The sequence below is a fragment of the Sardina pilchardus genome, chromosome 10, assembly GCF_963854185.1.
Source record: "Sardina pilchardus chromosome 10, fSarPil1.1, whole genome shotgun sequence".
Taxonomy (NCBI): domain Eukaryota; kingdom Metazoa; phylum Chordata; class Actinopteri; order Clupeiformes; family Clupeidae; genus Sardina; species Sardina pilchardus.
The window spans coordinates 15,893,323-15,910,822 of record NC_085003.1 but is presented as its reverse complement, the minus strand read 5'-3'; the positions used below and the strand labels follow the sequence as shown (position 1 = coordinate 15,910,822).

The 17,500-nt window shown below is 48.1% G+C and overlaps 1 protein-coding gene across 3 annotated transcripts in view; it reads left to right on the top strand.

Moving 5' to 3' along the window:
• Positions 1–17,126, top strand: part of sema3d (sema domain, immunoglobulin domain (Ig), short basic domain, secreted, (semaphorin) 3D) — a 51,641-nt gene extending 34,515 nt beyond the window's left edge. For all 3 annotated transcript variants that reach the window (XM_062547340.1, XM_062547339.1, XM_062547341.1), the window contains exons 12-18: positions 63–285; positions 855–943; positions 2,033–2,074; positions 3,306–3,463; positions 5,735–5,799; positions 5,961–6,091; positions 15,016–17,126. In XM_062547340.1, the coding sequence (XP_062403324.1) occupies positions 63–285; positions 855–943; positions 2,033–2,074; positions 3,306–3,463; positions 5,735–5,799; positions 5,961–6,091; positions 15,016–15,414 (1,107 nt within the window). In that variant the 3' untranslated portion in view covers positions 15,415–17,126. The remainder of the gene's footprint in view (positions 1–62; positions 286–854; positions 944–2,032; positions 2,075–3,305; positions 3,464–5,734; positions 5,800–5,960; positions 6,092–15,015) is intronic.
• The last annotated feature ends 374 nt before the right edge of the window (positions 17,127–17,500 follow it).

Below are 17,500 nucleotides of genomic sequence, written 5' to 3'. Positions count from 1 at the left end.
AGCGTCCATAGCATCAGACATTTCTGAAGTCTTATTTCCTTATTCCGTTTGTCCTCTCACAGTGCCCCAGCCGCACCTATGACCCGCGCATTAAGAGCACCAAGGACTTCCCCGACGAGGTCATCAGCTTCATCCGCTTCCACCCCCTCATGTACCGCTCCGTCTACCCAATCACACGCCGGCCCGTCTTCACGCGCGTCCACACCGACTACCGCCTCACGCAGATCGCAGTGGACCGTGTCAACGCGGAGGACGGCCAGTACGCAGTCATGTTCCTGGGCACAGGTGAGACAATAGCCAGTACGCAGTCATGTTCCTGGCCACAGGTGAGACAATAGCCAGTACGCAGTCATGTTCCTGGCCACAGGTGAGACAATAGCCAGTGCACAGGTGAGAGACTAGCCAGTACACAGTCATGTTCTGGCCACAGGGGAGACAATAGCAGAGACAAATGAACGAAATTAAAGTCACAGTGTTAGAGTGATGCAAAACATTCAGCATGATGCAGCATGATATTTGAATGCAGTTAAATAAATAACACATCTGAATTGCAGTTGAATTATACAAATAAATGGAATTAGAGGCAATATCTCTAAGTAGTTTGTATTCATTGTTATATTTAACCTTTATTGCCGCACTTTCCTTGTCAAATGAGAGATTCCAGAAGTTTTCATTGTCATGAACTCTACTGCCACCAGATGTCAGTGTTGATCAAGTAGACCATGCATGTGTGTGTGTCTATGTTGCTCTAGCAAGCCATTCCTAGATATAGCTAAACATTTTAATATCTATCTTTTTTATCTAATCTATCTATCCAGTCTAATCTATTTTATATGTAATCTATTATGTGTTAGATGTTGGATCTGTCCTGAAAGTGGTTAGCATAACGCAGGAGAACTGGGCCACTGAGGAAATTATCCTGGAAGAACTTCAGGTGTTCAAGGTACATTCACACACTATAAATCTTCCCTAGAACCTCAGTAAACTAGACGTGACAGCATCCTGCGCTGAAAGAAATAACACTGACATGCCCAGACCTCTACTCTGCTTCATACCCGAGAGCCACACACACACACACACACACACACACACACACACACACACACACACACACACATACACACACATACATACACACACACACATGCAGTTTTTCTCTTTCCCAATGTATGTACCGACATACAAACAAGCATTTCTTTCTCACTGAATAAAACTATGGGAAGAGAATTGGGACAATAAGGCTGTTTGTTGTTTTTTTACAGATTGTAAGCTTACCACTGATGCTGTATTAACCTACAACATGGTGTAAATATTAATTTGCTGTTTTTCTCAGTCGCTTAAGTGCATTTCTTGTGTCATCAGTAGTGTTTGCACAACAGTAAGCACAACACACCTGCAAAAGCAAGTCACTTGCTTGAGATACTTTCTGTCTCCAACATACTGCAGTTTACCCTGTAAAACCATTTTTTTCAATGAAAATACACAAGGCTGTATTTTTTTGGGTCTGGCATATGTCAATTTCAACAGTAAGAAGTTGCACATTACTACACGTAGTATTTTGTAAGAGATCAGACTGGATTAATATTTTCTGCATATGTTTGGAGTGCAGTTTGTGTGCCAGACCATGTCCTTTATGGTCATGCAGGGAAAAGACCAGACTGTTTTACAGTACAGCTGCTCTGTCCCAACAAGTGTAATAGAAATGGCTAAATTATACTAGACAGATTACATACTGTATAACTGCTTGAATCAGTATATGCAAATATGTTGAACCAGGTGTTCAACATATTTGCATATACTGATCCAAGCAGTTAACTAATGCCTAAATGTGTTTGGGTGAAGGACTCACAGAAAACCTGAATAATGCATTTTGACTGATATGGCATTAGCATTTATAACAAACAAGCAACCAGATGATATGGAGGTTAAACGTAGTTTAGGGAAATGCACCAAATTTACTGAAAAACTGTTATACACAAGACAATTGTTGATGGTATAAATAGTGTATATAAATAATGTATTCACCTTTCAGACCTCCTCACCAATTCTGAATATGGAGATATCTTCTAAACAGGTAGAGTACCACCACTTTTAAAGATCTCTCTCTCTTTATCCCCCTCTCTCTCTCCCTCTCTCCGTCTGTTTAATTTTGTGTTTATTTTGCTAGGGGCTCTAAAGTGGATCCATCCCTTTACCCCAATCAGCTCCGCTCCCTCCCTTCCTCTCTCTTCCTCTCTCTCTCTCTCTCTATCTGCCTGCCTCTTCATCAGCGGGAGGTCAGGGCTGGGTCAGGCTGGGCTGGAAAACTCTGCTCTCCCAGACGCTCCTCATTTCCCCTCAGCAAAAAAGTTCACTTCCATCCTGGGTCTTGTGTGCTAAGAGTGGCTACAGCTACAGCTAGCATGAGGACTCGCTTTTCTCTGGAGAGACTCTTGACACACCTCTGTGTTTTCGCCCTCCCTACAGTCACGCTCTCTTTCTTCTGGGCACTTATTCATCCTCCACGTTCTTTCCATTCTTTCACTCTTTATTGCTTTCCCATTGCGTCTCCTGACTTTTTCCTTGGCCGGCCCGGGGGTGCTCTCTCTGTCTTTCTCTCTCCCTCCCTCTCTCTTTCTCTCTCTCTCCCTCTCTCTCTCCCGCGCTCGGCTGAGGACAAGCCTCAGCAAATCAGCCCCAAATGGAGCCCGTGCACTCCTCAGAACTCCCGTGGCCCTGAGCTGCTGAGTTGTGTGTCCAAGGTCCTCCAAAAATGCTTTAAGCGAAGGCGCAGGGCTTTGGGCTAATCCACCGAAGATACCACACTTCAGGAATGCACTTGGCTTACAACACAAAGCTGACATGTTTTATGGAGGGTTAACATTTACTTATGTAATGACTGTGGTCCTATGTGGCCCCTCTTTGGTCCTTAACTCATGCCATGCAATACACTAATGTTTCCTCAGAAACAGTGCGATAGCCATGCTAAGCTAAAGATATTGCTCCATGTGCTACAAAGGGCATCATTGTCCATTTGTCAGTAGAATTAGTGTTTACAAATATAGTGCACATAGTCATTTTTTTTAGCAAACTCACTCAGATTAGCTAAGCTTGCACAGGCTATATATGGCCCTATTTATCTTGTTTTCAGCTCCTATAATACATGTTTGAAGGTCATGCTTGCGACAGAAGGAAACTGAATCCGCCACAGCATGTGATCCATTGTGTAAGACTTTCCTGAGGAAAGGCACAGTGGTTATTTTCGCATTTTCACACCTTTGTTTTCCTCTGCTGGTGACTGACGACTGCCCCCTCTGTCTCTATAGCAACAGCTGTACGTGGGCTCTGCGGAGGGGCTGGCGCAGGTGGCGCTGCACAGGTGTGATATTTACGGGCAGGGCTGCGCCGACTGCTGCCTCGCTAGAGACCCCTACTGCGCCTGGGACGGCAACCAGTGCTCACGCTACATCCCTGCGTCCAAGAGGTAACACACACACACACACACACAAGACACACACACACACACACACACACAACCAGTGCTCGCGCTACATCCCCGCGTCCAAGAGGTAACACATTAACGCATGCAAAACCCACACACATTCAGACACACATACTACACACACACACACACACACAACCAGTGCTCACGCTACATCCCTGCGTCCAAGAGGTAACACATTATCACACGCAGAACCCACACACATTCAGACAGACATACTACACACACACACACACATACACACACACACACTCACACACTCACATATAAACACACTCAGACACGCGTGTGAGCAAAGTTGTGTTGCACATACATGACTGTACATGCATGCTTACAGACATACATTCATACAAACATGCATGCATACACACATGCAGACATACTCTGCATTCTGTATACACTTTATACAAACAGACTTACTCAGAATATCCACCATTCTCTGTCATTATACAGGAGAAAGACGTTCAAAAATAACCTCAGAAACCTCCATACACACAATATACACACACTGGACTATACTGTGCACTTGAGAGCAGATAGACTCATAGACACCCTCAGACAAACACACACACACTCACACACACACATACATAGTAAACACACACAAATCAGCCGGCCAGTGTCAGAAGTATGCCACCAGCTGCCCACACACATGCACTTACTAACTCCATTGGTTTCTGCAGACTCCAGAGCAAATCTCCGAGCACACCTGCAGGCCAGCCTGCTCTCAGTATTGAGTGCTCAGCATGCTTCACCTCTAGCAGAGCAGAAACGTGATGGCTGACCATGTCTGTTAAAGTCAATGGGCTTCACAATGTGCTGAAAAGTAAATGGGCCAGAAGCTCAATAGCTCCCAACAGTGATGAGATTCAGGTTCAATGGCCTGCGCATCGTCCTTTATCTCTCTGTCTATGTGTGTATGTGTGTGTGTGTGTGTGTGTGTCTGTCTGTGAGTGAGTGTGTGGGTGACTGAGAGAGAGAGAGAGAGAGCTTCTCCATATATGCGTGCGTAGTGTAAGTGTTTAAGTGAAGGTATGCCTAGTAAAGCCGCCGCTATTCTGTGTTCCAAGTCAGCCCGTTGTCCTGCGCCAGCTCTCTCTCCTCTCTCATGCCCTCATGTGTGTGTGGATAGCGTGCCATACTTCATACTGCGCCTATAATAAGACCTTAAAACCTCCTCCTCTCCTCTCCTCCTCCCTTCTCCTCTCCTCTCCTCCTCTCTTCTCCTCCCCACCCCGCCCCTCTCCTCTCCTCCCTCCCTTCTCCTCTCCTCTCCTCCTCTCTTCTCCTCCCCACCCCGCCCCTCTCCTCTCCTCCTCCCTTCTCCTCTCCTCTCCTCCTCTCTTCTCCTCCCCACCCCGCCCCTCTCCTCTCCTCCCTCCCTTCTCCTCTCCTCTCCTCCTCTCTTCTCCTCCCCACCCCGCCCCTCTCCTCTCCTCCCTCCCTTCTCCTCCTTTCTCATCTCCTCCTCTCCTCTCCTCCTCCCTCCTCCTCTCCTCTCCTCTCCTCTCCTCTGTTGCTATATTTCAGCCCTCTCTGAACTCGCCCCAGAGCTTCTGGTCAGTGTTTCTTACAGTTCACTAAAGGGGAGCAAATGAAATATTTACTGTTTGTGGCCGCGGGGTGTGAGTGAGTGTGTGTGTGTGTGTGTGTGTGTGTGTGTGTGTGTGTGTGTTGGGAGGATGATTGATTAGAGAGGTCCTAGAGTTGGAATGATGAATGGTTGCTGTCTCATATGTTTTTCTGGATGTTTCTCTCGAGGTGTTGCTCAAGGTAACCTGCTGACACAAGCAGGTCATTTGTGCAGACACTTTGCTCTCTCTCTCTCTCTCTCTCTCTCTCTCTTTCTCTCTCTCTCTCTCTCTCTCTCTCTCTCTCTTTCTCTCGCTCTCCCTTAGAAACACACACACAAACACACTCTCTCCTTCTTTGTCGTTCTTTGTCTGTGTGTCTAACTCGCACAAAGGAAACTCACAAAAACAGAAACGTAGTTCGAAAACAAGCGGCTGTTGGTGCTATTGTGTTTCACAGAATGAGACAGAATCTGTCATTTTCCTGAAGTCTCAAGTCTTTGTCTCTGTATTCAAACAAACATTTGTCATGCATTTTCCCCTGTGAGTATTTGTTTGTGTCTGTGTGTGTCTGTGCGTGTGTGTGTGTGCGCGCTTGCTTGTGTGTGTGTGTGTGTGTGTGTGTGTGTGTGTGTATGGGTGTGTGCCTGTATGTGTAATCTCTCTGGCTTCATTGTTGCAGGAGAGCCAGGAGACAAGACATAAAACATGGCGACCCATCCAGCCAATGCTGGGACACGGAGGAGGGTGAGCACTGTTGTCTTTCCTGTGTTTGTGATTAGTGCAGTCGCCAGCTCTCTCGCTGGGTTACAAACACGGACACGCTGCCACACAAGAGTACTGATGTTTCTTTCTTTCTTTCTTTCTTTCTTTCTTTCTTTTTCTTTCTTGTGTTCTGTCTGTCTTAGGTAAGGATGTGGAGGAGAAGCTGATGTTTGGCGTGGAAACGAACTCCACCTTCCTGGAGTGCGTGTCCAGATCGCAGCAGGCCCAGATTCGCTGGCTCTACCAGAAACCCGGCTCTGAGCTGAGGGAGGAGGTGAGATCATGTTTCGGGCACGGTCCTCAAAACTCTGGACAGCCGTGTCACTCTTTGTTGGTGATCCAGGAGCCATAAGGAGATGCACACCAGCGCACACACACACACACACACACACACACCCACCCACACACACACACACACACACACACACACACACACACACACACACACAATCAAAGACACAGAGACAGATACGGACACTCATACGCTCTGTCTTTGCACACCAGCGCGCACACACACACACACACACACACACACAGAGAAAGACAGACACCGACACTCACACACTCAGTCTTTCCCGCGGGCTCTGTGCAGGAGGTGTTCTATGTCCAGCCGATTGACAAAGCCACTCATTTTCTTCCCCAGCACTGAATTGGGGTCAGGTGTAACCGCAACTTTAAAGCAGGGGGGATGGAGATAATCACTTATGACACTGATTTATTAAACATGTGCGAGGCTTACTTCTCAAAATATTTCTTTAGGGAAATCAGCAAGGACCTTCAGCATGGCCTTTTGGCACAGACCTCCTCTTTTTATAGCCTTTTGGGATGCACTGCACTTGAATGGATAGTTGGAAGAGAGTTTGGAGCAAGGAGCTGAAATGAGTTTCCGAGCTGACATATTTGCTAGATGTTACAGTGTATACGTGTGGACTATTCATCACTGTAATGGTAGATGGTAGAGTGTAGTACTTAAATGACTCGGAGTTTGTCTGCAATTTCAGACGATAAATCTAACGGTTAGTGACGGAGAGAAACAGGGGTTAGTTTAAACCCCAAAGCCTCTGGCCCAAAAAACTTCTGAGCTTTGAAGTTCTCAAGGTGAATGTGTTTTGTAACAAGGCTGATAACAAGGTGGACGGTACAGGATGCTGTCCATCTGTCTCTCTCTGAATAGCACAAAAATACACACAGACACACACACACACACACACACACACACACACACACATACACACGCACTTTAGTGGACAGATGGGAGGAGCGTTGTCAAATATTTCTTCCCCTCGGTGGAAACAGACGTTCCCACAGTAGCGGTTTGTCACCTGTATCAGCGGCGTGTCACTTTTACGGCCGCTGCACTTGCATAACCCTCTGAAGTGGTCTTATGTAACACGCCGCAGACAGGAACATGCGGAGCACAGGCCTGTTTTTTATGGACATGATCCCGTTGACCAGGCCAGCCCCAACGAGCACGGCGCACACATGTGCCCCCATCCCCGATCCTCACCCCAGATAACACCCTGCCGCTCCGCGCCCCCACCTCCCCAGAGGAGCGGAGGGGAGGACAACAAAAACAAGCGCCGTTCTCCTCGTTCTTGTGTGAGGAACGCTGGAGTTGTCTGCAGAGAGAGAGCGCGGAGGTCAGGTCGTTGGTGCAGAGTTATTGGATTCCCTTGTCGTAACAGACAGCTGGAGAGGTGAGCCAGTTTGTTTGAGGAGCAGCGGAAAAAGTCCAGTAGAACTAATATGTCCAAACCAAACACGGCGGAGAGATGGCCAATCGCGCTGGAAGATGAAGGAATCTAATTCAAAATAACAGCACGGAGGCTGTGTTTGCCAGCCTTTTTTTTTCTAGCACATTCTCTGTTGGTCTCGCTCTGCCTCCCCCCTCCTTGGTGATCAGTGTTTCTTTAATTTGTCTTTCCCTCCCTCCCTCACTTTGTGATACTTTTATCAAACACTCTCTCTCCCTCCTCATTCTCTCCTTCTCTCCCTAATTGACACCCCTTTTTACTCATTTGCCAATGTCTCTCTCTTCCCCTCTGCTCTCTCTCTCTCTCTGCCTTATCTCATCCTGTCTTTTCATCATGGCTCTGTTTTATGAGGAGCTGAAAGGCCCATGAGGTCCTTTGTTTTTGTTGGAGGCACTGAAAGAAAGACAGCAGAGCTGCATCTGACAGACGGAGGGGCCGTGGCACATGTGTGTTTGTGTTTGGCGGGGCGGAGGCAGAGGCAGGATGGCACTCGTCTGCTGAGGGGATGTGGGGAAGGCCGGTCCTCAGCACCTCCTGTGACGCAGATGCACACGCCTGTCCACACTCCCGCTTCACCCTGCCGTCTTTCCCACTCACTCACACACACACACACACACACACACACACACACACACACACACACACACACACACATACACACACACACACACACACACACACACACACACTCCTGCTTCACCCCTCTGCGTCTCCCACTATCACTTCCTTCCTTCTTCTTTTGAAATGAACCAACCGGGCTGCTTTTAGGGCCTCTCCCACCCACCATTGAAAACACACACACACACACACACACACACACACACACACATACATGCACACACACACACACACACACACACACACACACACACACACACACACACACACACACACACACACACACACACACACACTCACATGCTCTCACACACATCCTTTTCCTCTCTGGCTGGCCCTTGCTTGTGGCCACACATGTTCCTGCACACTCACAGACATGTGCACTCTTACAGTACAGTGAGCTCCAGATCCGCTTGGTCTTCCTCTCCAGTGATGTCCTAACATATCCTGCCCATGTGTGATGATACTTTGACAATAACACACACACACACACACACACACACACACATTTATTACTGCTAAAGTGCTTGTGTGTGCATGCGTCTGTCCTGCATGAGTGTGTGTGTGTGTGTGTGTGTGTGTGTGTGTGTGTGTGTGTGTGTGCGTGTCTGTGAGTCTGTGAGTGTGTGTGTGTCTGTGTGTGTGTGTGTGTGTGTGTGTGTGTGTGTGTGTTGAGGGGGCAGTGTGGACACACAGTGTAATGGGATGTTAAGCTAGTGGCTGAGCGGTGACTAAGCAGGCAGCGAGTGATGTCCTACAGAGAGAGAGGGCCTGTCATTAATACATTCACACACACACACACACACACACACACACACACACACACACACACACACACACACACACACACACACATTAATACATTCACACTTACCATCCGTCCGTGGGCGTGGACCTGGGAGAGAGCTCACACTGTTTGTGTGAGAGAGACGCTATCAGGCCATTTATTATGGGTTGTCGTACGTGTTAAAAGGTTGGGATAACACACAGTCACGCGGCTTTGGCTCCATAATGTGGAGCACATTCTTAGCCATTGTGTTTATTTTAACCTTCTCTTGCTCTCTCTCTCTCTCTCTCTCTCTCTCTCTCTCTCTCTGTCTCTCTCTCTCTCTCTCTCTCTCTCTCTCTCTCTCTCTCTCTCTCTGTCTCGCTCTCTCTCTACATAGTGTCCTCCAGCTGCATCTGCCACCTGCAGTGCTGGCTAAAAATATTGACAGATACACAGACAGACACACACACGCACACACACACCTGCTGGATCTGGCCATCTCACCCAAACATCCTCTAAAGCAGAGCGGTAGCTGGGATGGTGTATTGGCACGCTTACTTAAACAAAGGAAACCTGTGTTTCTGTGTCGCATTAAACTCTTATCCCTCATGCCAATACACAGGCCACAAGGCCTGAAGTCAAATGTGTGTGTGTGTGTGTGTGTGTGTGTGTGTGTGTGTGTGTGTGTGTGTGTGTGTGTGTGTGTGTGTGTGTGTGTGTGTGTGTGTGTGTGTGTGTGTGTGTGTGTGTGTGTTTGTCTTTGTGTGTCTTTGTGTGTGTGTATGTGTGATTGTGACAGCTGGAACTATTTTTCCCTGTCTGTCCTTATTTAGTGTGACTTCCTTCCGGGGCGTGGATCTGCCGTCAACGAGCCTCACATCCCCCCGCCCACTTTTGGGATAGGCAGAATGAAAGGGGCGGGGGTTGGGGTGTGTGTGTGTGTGTGTGTGTGTGTGGAGGGGGGGGGGGGGGGGCGGGGTTGTCTGCTGCTTGCCAACTTCATTTTCGGCTGCTGTCTCCCCCTCTCATTCCTACTTTCATTATTTTCTCATTACTTTGTGTCATCCCAATATGCATGCCTCCATTCACTGTGACTTACAATTGCGCTCTGATGAATGAGCCATTCTAAAGTTGTCTAGTCAGAATTCCCCTTCCTCTTTGGGTCAGGAGCTGTTGATTAAATCTTTCTTTTGCTCATACATTCTCATATTTTGGCTTGCCAACAACTTATTGTAAATTAGCTTGGGAAGTTTTAGGAAGCAATGAGATTGAATGGATGTCAGTGTGTTGGAGAGTACAGCAAAAATTGCTTGCAACTGTAACTATAGGAACAAGAAAATATGAAGTTCTAGAAGTTATTCCTGTAAACTTGCACTGCGTAGGAGGACATGTAGGCCTATACCTTTAGGACACATCACAAGTATCATCATCTATAAGTGGAAGATAAAGTGCTCTGTAGTGGGTAATTGAAGGCCACATGCTTAGCATTGGGACACACTAAATCTTCGATGCTGTAGTTGTATATTCTACTACTGAATGGCAAGCAGCATGTGAGTTCTGTTCATCCATTTATCGACAAGCTGACCTGAGACCAGCACTGAACAGCATGGCACCTCCACACACCACACACACCTCCTCCTGTGCCCGTCATGGCACCTCCACACACCACACACACCTCCTCCTGTGCCCGTCATGGCACCTCCTCACACCACACACACACCTCCTCCTGTGCCCGTCATGGAACCTCCACACACCACACACACACCTCCTCCTGTGTCCCACGTCATGGCACCTCCACACACCACACACACCTCCTCCTGTGGCCCCCATCATGCCACCTCCACACACCACACACACCTCCTCCTGTGCCCGTCATGGCACCTCCACACACCACACACACACCTCCTCCTGTGTCCCACGTCATGGCACCTCCACACACCACACACACCTCCTCCTGTGGCCCCCATCATGCCACCTCCACACACCACACACACCTCCTCCTGTGCCCGTCATGGCACCTCCACACACCACACACAACTCCTCCTGTGGCCCCCGTCATGGCACCTCCACACACCACACACACACCTCCTCCTGTGCCCGTCATGGAACCTCCACACACCACACACACACCACACACACCTCCTCCTGTGCCCGTCATGGCACCTCCACACACCACACACACCTCCTCCTGTGCCCGTCATGGAACCTCCACACACCACACACACACCACACACACCTCCTCCTGTGCCCGTCATGGCACCTCCACACACCACACACACCTCCTCCTGTGCCCGTCATGGCACCTCCACACACCACACACACCTCCTCCTGTGGCCCCCATCATGGCACCTCCACACACCACACACACCTCCTCCTGTGCCCGTCATGGCACCTCCACACACCACACACACACCTCCTCCTGTGGCCCCTGTCATGACACCTCCACACACCACACACACCTCCTCCTGTGGCCCCCATCATGGCCGCCCGGAGCCCAGAGGGTTTACCAGAGTAAAGCGTTGATCTGGTGAGCGCGCCGTTAAAGATGCCCCTGTCCACCGCACGGGTCAGCACGGGGCTGCTGCGCGTGGGAGTTGTGTGTTACGCTCCCTTCCCCTCCTGGTTCCTGTTTGATGCGCGGCGTTTATGTGGCAGTGATGGGTTTTATTGGCGGTGTGGCGGTTTTTCACGGGGCGATGGCTGCGGAGGGCCTCACGGTGTGTGTGTGTGTGTGTGTGTGTGTGTGTGTGTGTGTGTGTGTGTGATGCGCTTTGATGGAGCACTCAGGTGCATCCAGGGCTGTGGTTGGAACAAAGAGACAGAGAGAGAAGGAGAGAGAGAGAGAGAGAGAGAGAGAGAGAGAGAGAGAGACAGAGACAGAGACAGAGAGAGAGAGAGAGAGAGGAGGGTGGGGTGTGTGGAGTGGGGAGCGCATCCAATGCACACAATATGATTTGCTATGAGTCATGCTCCTACAGTACCTGCACGGACACATAGTTTTTATATAGATGAATACAGGTGCACGCACAGAGACGCTCTTTCATTCTCACTCTCTTGTACACACACGCACGTGCACGCACATGCACACACACACAAACACTCACACACAAACATGCACGCAGGCACATACACAGATTACACAATTTCTCCAATCATGCATAGATTTTATTGTCGTAATAAAATATAATGATGCATGACAATAATGGTTTTGTTACGCAAGTTATGTGTGTGCAGGTGTGTGTTATTATGAGAGAGAGAAATAGAGTAAGAGAGAGAGAGAGTGTGTGTGTGTCTATGTGACATCAAATACGTCAAACTCTCTCATTCCCTTTCACACTCGGTCAGCAGACACCCTCTCAGCAATGATTGGTATATTTGTGAAAACCCAAATTGGATTTGCTGAACTGCTGAAGGTGTGAGATGTAATTTAGCCCACCACGAGAGCTGGGGCTCATATGGTTTGTGTTTGGGGGAATTACAGCCCCAACGTCTGTGTTAAAGTGCACATGCCTCCACTGATGAGTGGAACGGCCTGGAGATTGAGAAAGCGCCTCTGCTCAGGCAAAAATGAAATCCCTATCGGCTACATTGAAGTCACTGTGAATTATGGGCCCATGCTAAAAATCACTTCTCCAGGTGATTGCCTTTGAGTCAGTGTGTCAGCCTCTGATTGAACATATTTCCGCAGCATGTCGGGACTTTGAGACTGCACTGTTGAGTGTGTGTGTGTGTGTGTGTGTGTGTGTGTGTGTGTGTGTGTGTGTGCAGCATGTCGCGTCTAAGAGACTGCACTGTTGAGTGGAGTGAGGATGCAAATGCAATCATCCCTTGGATGTGTAAAACAGCTCCTATTCACAGGCTGCTGCCCAGTATGTGTCTTTGTTTTTTGCAATAACTTACCCTGTGTGTGTGTGTGTGTGTGTGTGTGTGTGTGTGTGTGTGTGTGTGTGTGTGTGTGTGTGTGTGTGCGTGGGTGGGTGGGTCAGAGTCAGGTATGCTTTGAAGCCCCCTCCCTCACACTCTTCAGTGCACAGCTGTATTGTTTTATCCTCTGACAACAGCGTGACTCAAGATACATCAGAACCATCATGGAGAGAGAGAGAGCCAGACAGACACACAGAGAGAGAGAGAAAGAGAGACAGAGAGAGAGAGAAAGAGAGAGATGAACAGACAAAGGGAAAAAAGTTGATGTCAAGAATTGTATATCACAAGGTATATCAGAAAACCAAACCAATAATTGGTTATCAGTACAGTCTTCAGTTCTATTATTGAAGTAATACAAACTAGTGTCTTGGGTAGAAAAAACTAGAACACTAGTCATTCATTTTGTGTATTATCATCATGACATTTCAGCTGGTGAGGCCAAAAAAAAATCCAAATTCTAAATCCAAGTTGCTGGCAAAGTTTGAAATGAAGGACAAGAGAGATATATAATAGCTAAAGTTTGTTGGAGCCGTGCCCTGCCTGGGCTCTCTCAGAATAGCTGAGCGGCGTCCAGAGGCAGGCCGAGGGGAGCCGGACGAGCGCAGCCACGAGGACGAGGACGAGCGAGAAAGATGGATGGAGCTGGGCCGAGCGGCAGCGGCGCCTGTGAGACAAGACGGAGATCGATCGATCAGGCGGCGGGTGTTTTTTTCGCGTCCGTCAGCAGGACCTGGCGTGGGTTGCGTTCACCTTGCCTGCCGTTCCTCCTGCGCTCAGCATCTTCCCTTTTTGACCTCCGACCCCGATCGCTCGACATCCTTCCTCTTCCAGAAATCATTAGCATGACAGACACACAGCTTGTGTATAGATTAGCGCCACCCTTGTGTCCTTAGCCACAGACATAAATACAAATACATGTACCCCATGCACGCACGCACAAACCACACACACACACCACAATCACACACACACACCACACACACACGCCACATACACACACCACAAACACACACACACACGCGCACACGCACACCACACACACACACACACACACCACACACATCATAAACACACACACACACACACACACACACACACACACACACACACCTTGCAGATAGATTAGACTTGGGGGGATTGTTCTCCATGTGATGGTTAATGTTTGTGAAGTCATGGTGCACTCCAAAACAAGGGCAGGTCAACTCATTATTTGGTTTCAAGAGTTCCCGTTTCCCCTTTAACTTTCTCTTTCCCCTCCATCCCTCCCTCTCCCTCTGCCTTTCCCTTTCTTTCTCTCTCTCCATCCATCTCACTCTGTCTCCCTTTCTCTTAAACAGAAGGCTTGTTGATCTAATTGCAGCTTAATGAGCAGTCATAGTAGTTAGTAACAATTATCCACTGGCAGAAGCCCAAACTCCGAGGTCACCCGGGCAACCCTTCGACCGTTCCGCTGACCTCTGACCTGGGCTGGGAAGCCTTTTTTTTGTCCTGTCCTAATTTGCTGTGTCATTGTGTCCGGTGATTTATGAGGCGCAACTCAACAGGTGACTGCTGTGTTTCCCATTGAGAGCACCAGCCGAAGGAGAGCATGCCAAGGTAGTAATGGCCCAGTTGCCCGCGCCGGAGTTGTTTTTCACATCAGCAGTCTAGTGGCCTCAAGTGGGCTGCTGGAGATACTCTGACCTTGCTGTTGTCATTGGCGCTGTCTTGTTTTGGGATACGTCTCATGTGGATTGCCTTCTTATTTCATTATTTACTTATTTATGTATTTATTTATTTATTTTTGTGGGTCGGCTCAAATATCTTCCCAGATATGACACACTGTAAAGACTTTATCCTGAGAATTTGCCTCTTGAGTCGTGCGAAGAAAGAACAACATACTATGGAGTCAAATATTTTGAATGTGTTGAGATGTATTTGGAGTAGGATAAAAAGAAAGAATTAAGACTGTTAACCAAAAAAACGTTCACTGGAAAAATGTGTCGCTGACTGACGACTGTGTTTGTCTGTGTGTGTGTGTGTGTGTGTGTGTGTGTGCGTGTGTGTGTGTGTGTGTGTGTGTGTGTGTGTGTGTGTGTGTGTGTGTGTGTGTGTGCGTGCGTGCGTGCGTGTGTGTGTGTGTGTGTATTGCAGGTAAAGGCTGACGAGCGTGTGCTGGTGACGGAGCGGGGGCTGCTGATTCGCTGGCTGCAGCGTGGCGACGCGGGCTCCTACCTGTGCACGTCCCAGGAGCTTCGCTTCACGCGCACGCTGCTGCGCTTCTCCGTGCGCGTGGTCCAGCAGGGCCAGCTGGACGCACACCCCTCGGCCCAGCGCGGGGGGCCCCCCGAGGACCCCACCGCCTCCGTGGCCATGGCGGCCGAGGCGCGCCAGCGCTACAAGGACTTCCTGCGCGTGCTGAGCGGCCCGGCGCGCTCGGTGGACGAGTACTGCGAGGCGCTGTGGTTCCGCGAGAAGCGCACGCGTCTCAGGGGCAAGTGGAAGCACATGCAGGAGGTCCGCAAGAGCCGCAACCGCCGGCACCACCACTGAGCCCGCCGGGCTCCAACTGTGGGCTCAAACCGCCGGCACCACCACCTGGGACCAGCCACCTGTGGGCTCAAACCTGCGCCCTAAAGACTATCTCAAAACGTTTAAACCAATTTAAGCAAATAATGCTTCTACCTTATGTTACATGTATCCCTTATTGCATTGTAACTACATGAAAACAGTGTAACATTAATGGTTAATATGTAGTTGTGCTTACCTAGCCCTAATCTTAATCCTAGCCTTAGCTCTAGTTTATGTAAGCACAAAACATCAGAGTTCTGTTACTCCGTTAATCTGTTTTACAGGCCATTTCCAAAAGTAGTTACAATGTAATGAGGGAGAATTATTAAACCATGCTACGAAGAAGCTACACATTTGACAAACGAAAATTCTGTTTGTTTTGGACCACAGTTAGCTATTGAAATGGCTAACAGCCCAGCTATTTTACGTTTGTAAGACATTGTCTCTGTCATATATTGTTGTAATTCCTTCCACTGTGGCATATATCCAATACCTGTGGGTGCCTAAAGTTTGTTTAGATAGCTAAGCTATTTGTCATATGCTAATGTGAACTTTTTCCTGGTAATAATGTACCCATGGAGACCCCCATGGGATGTCTGCTCTGACGATTGCTACACTTCAATTTACAGTTCATTTGTAGAGTGAGAACACGCATATCATTTCCAGCCAAGAGTCTGCGCTTTGAATGTATTTCTGACTGCATGAAAAAAAGACCCGCAGCCCTCTAGGATAACAGTCTGCTTCCCTTGGGTTAACGCACCTAAAATTAGCATGCGCTATGGGGTTTTAGAGGACCACAGCCTCAGCACAGAATGAGGGTTAGTGAAGACAAATGCCTCAGGGGTGAACTGACTGCAGACTGATTTGAAGGGGGGAGGGGTGTTTTACCGGAGATCTGAGCTCATGTGCTGAGGTAGTCTCGCTATTTAGAGAGGAAAGCTGTATCTTTATATTGTAATGAATGCTGTCAGGTTGTTGTAAATGCCCATGTGTGCTTTTACAACCCTTACAACCCAAGTCATGGGAAGCTCTGCACAGTGAGGATTTGGGATTTGGATCAAAAAACGTTCAGGACGATCGTACATTTTTGTGTCCGTGATTAGGATTAATCTTTTTCTGCCTTTGATTACAATTACTTGATAGCCTTACATTGACTTAATGTTTCCATCACTGGTAAGAACAAAAAAGTTTTTTTTTTTTCTAAAATCAAAAGCAGACGGCCTTAACCCACCTCTGTCACATGGCGCGCAATGAAAACACATTCATGTTGAATGTCTGTAAATATTTATGCCACTTGTACAGGAGGAACTGCATGCTATTGTTCTGACCCGCATACATGTAGGGCTCTATTGAAGCATAATGACCGCAGCAGAGACGGCCGAGGACTCCATGTGGGAGCTGCTCATTCAGGACTGCACACTGAAATGGAGAAGCAGAACATGAGGCGTTCTGTTTATGAACCGGGCATGGGTCCAAGCAGTCGATTTAAATTCCACCTCAGTGGCTAAATTGCTTTAAATGACAATGGACACTCCACCCTCCATCTCTGGACAATATGCATAGATTTAGGTGGTGCAAAATATCATATATATATTTTTTTGTATAGTGACTGATGTTTCTGTTTTGTAGGTAAACTGTTCATGGCATTATTTAAATTTCCGTTGGAGACGTAGATATGTAATTAAACTCTTTTTTTCCCCCTTGTAAACATGTTGTTCCATGTTTTGTGTGGTTTGTTTTGTGCATCCCTGGTGAATCTTGCAACAGGAATGTTGACTTGCATACTTTCAAGTGGTATTCATCTCACTTCTGACTTAGTCACTGGATGTCTAAAGAGCATATATGGTGAGTAGGTTGTTGCATCTGCATTCTGCCCACATGGACTGAGGACAGAGTAGCAGAAGCTCTCTTCTCATCTCATGACTCCAGTAACAGGCCAAACAAAGTGTGGCGCTGTGAAATGTTCCATGATTGATTTAAGTAATATTGCAATTGACAGGCACTGCGCTGCACGCGCCCTTTTGCCAGTGCGTTAAAGCGGCCGCAGATGTGATTAGTGTGTGACCTT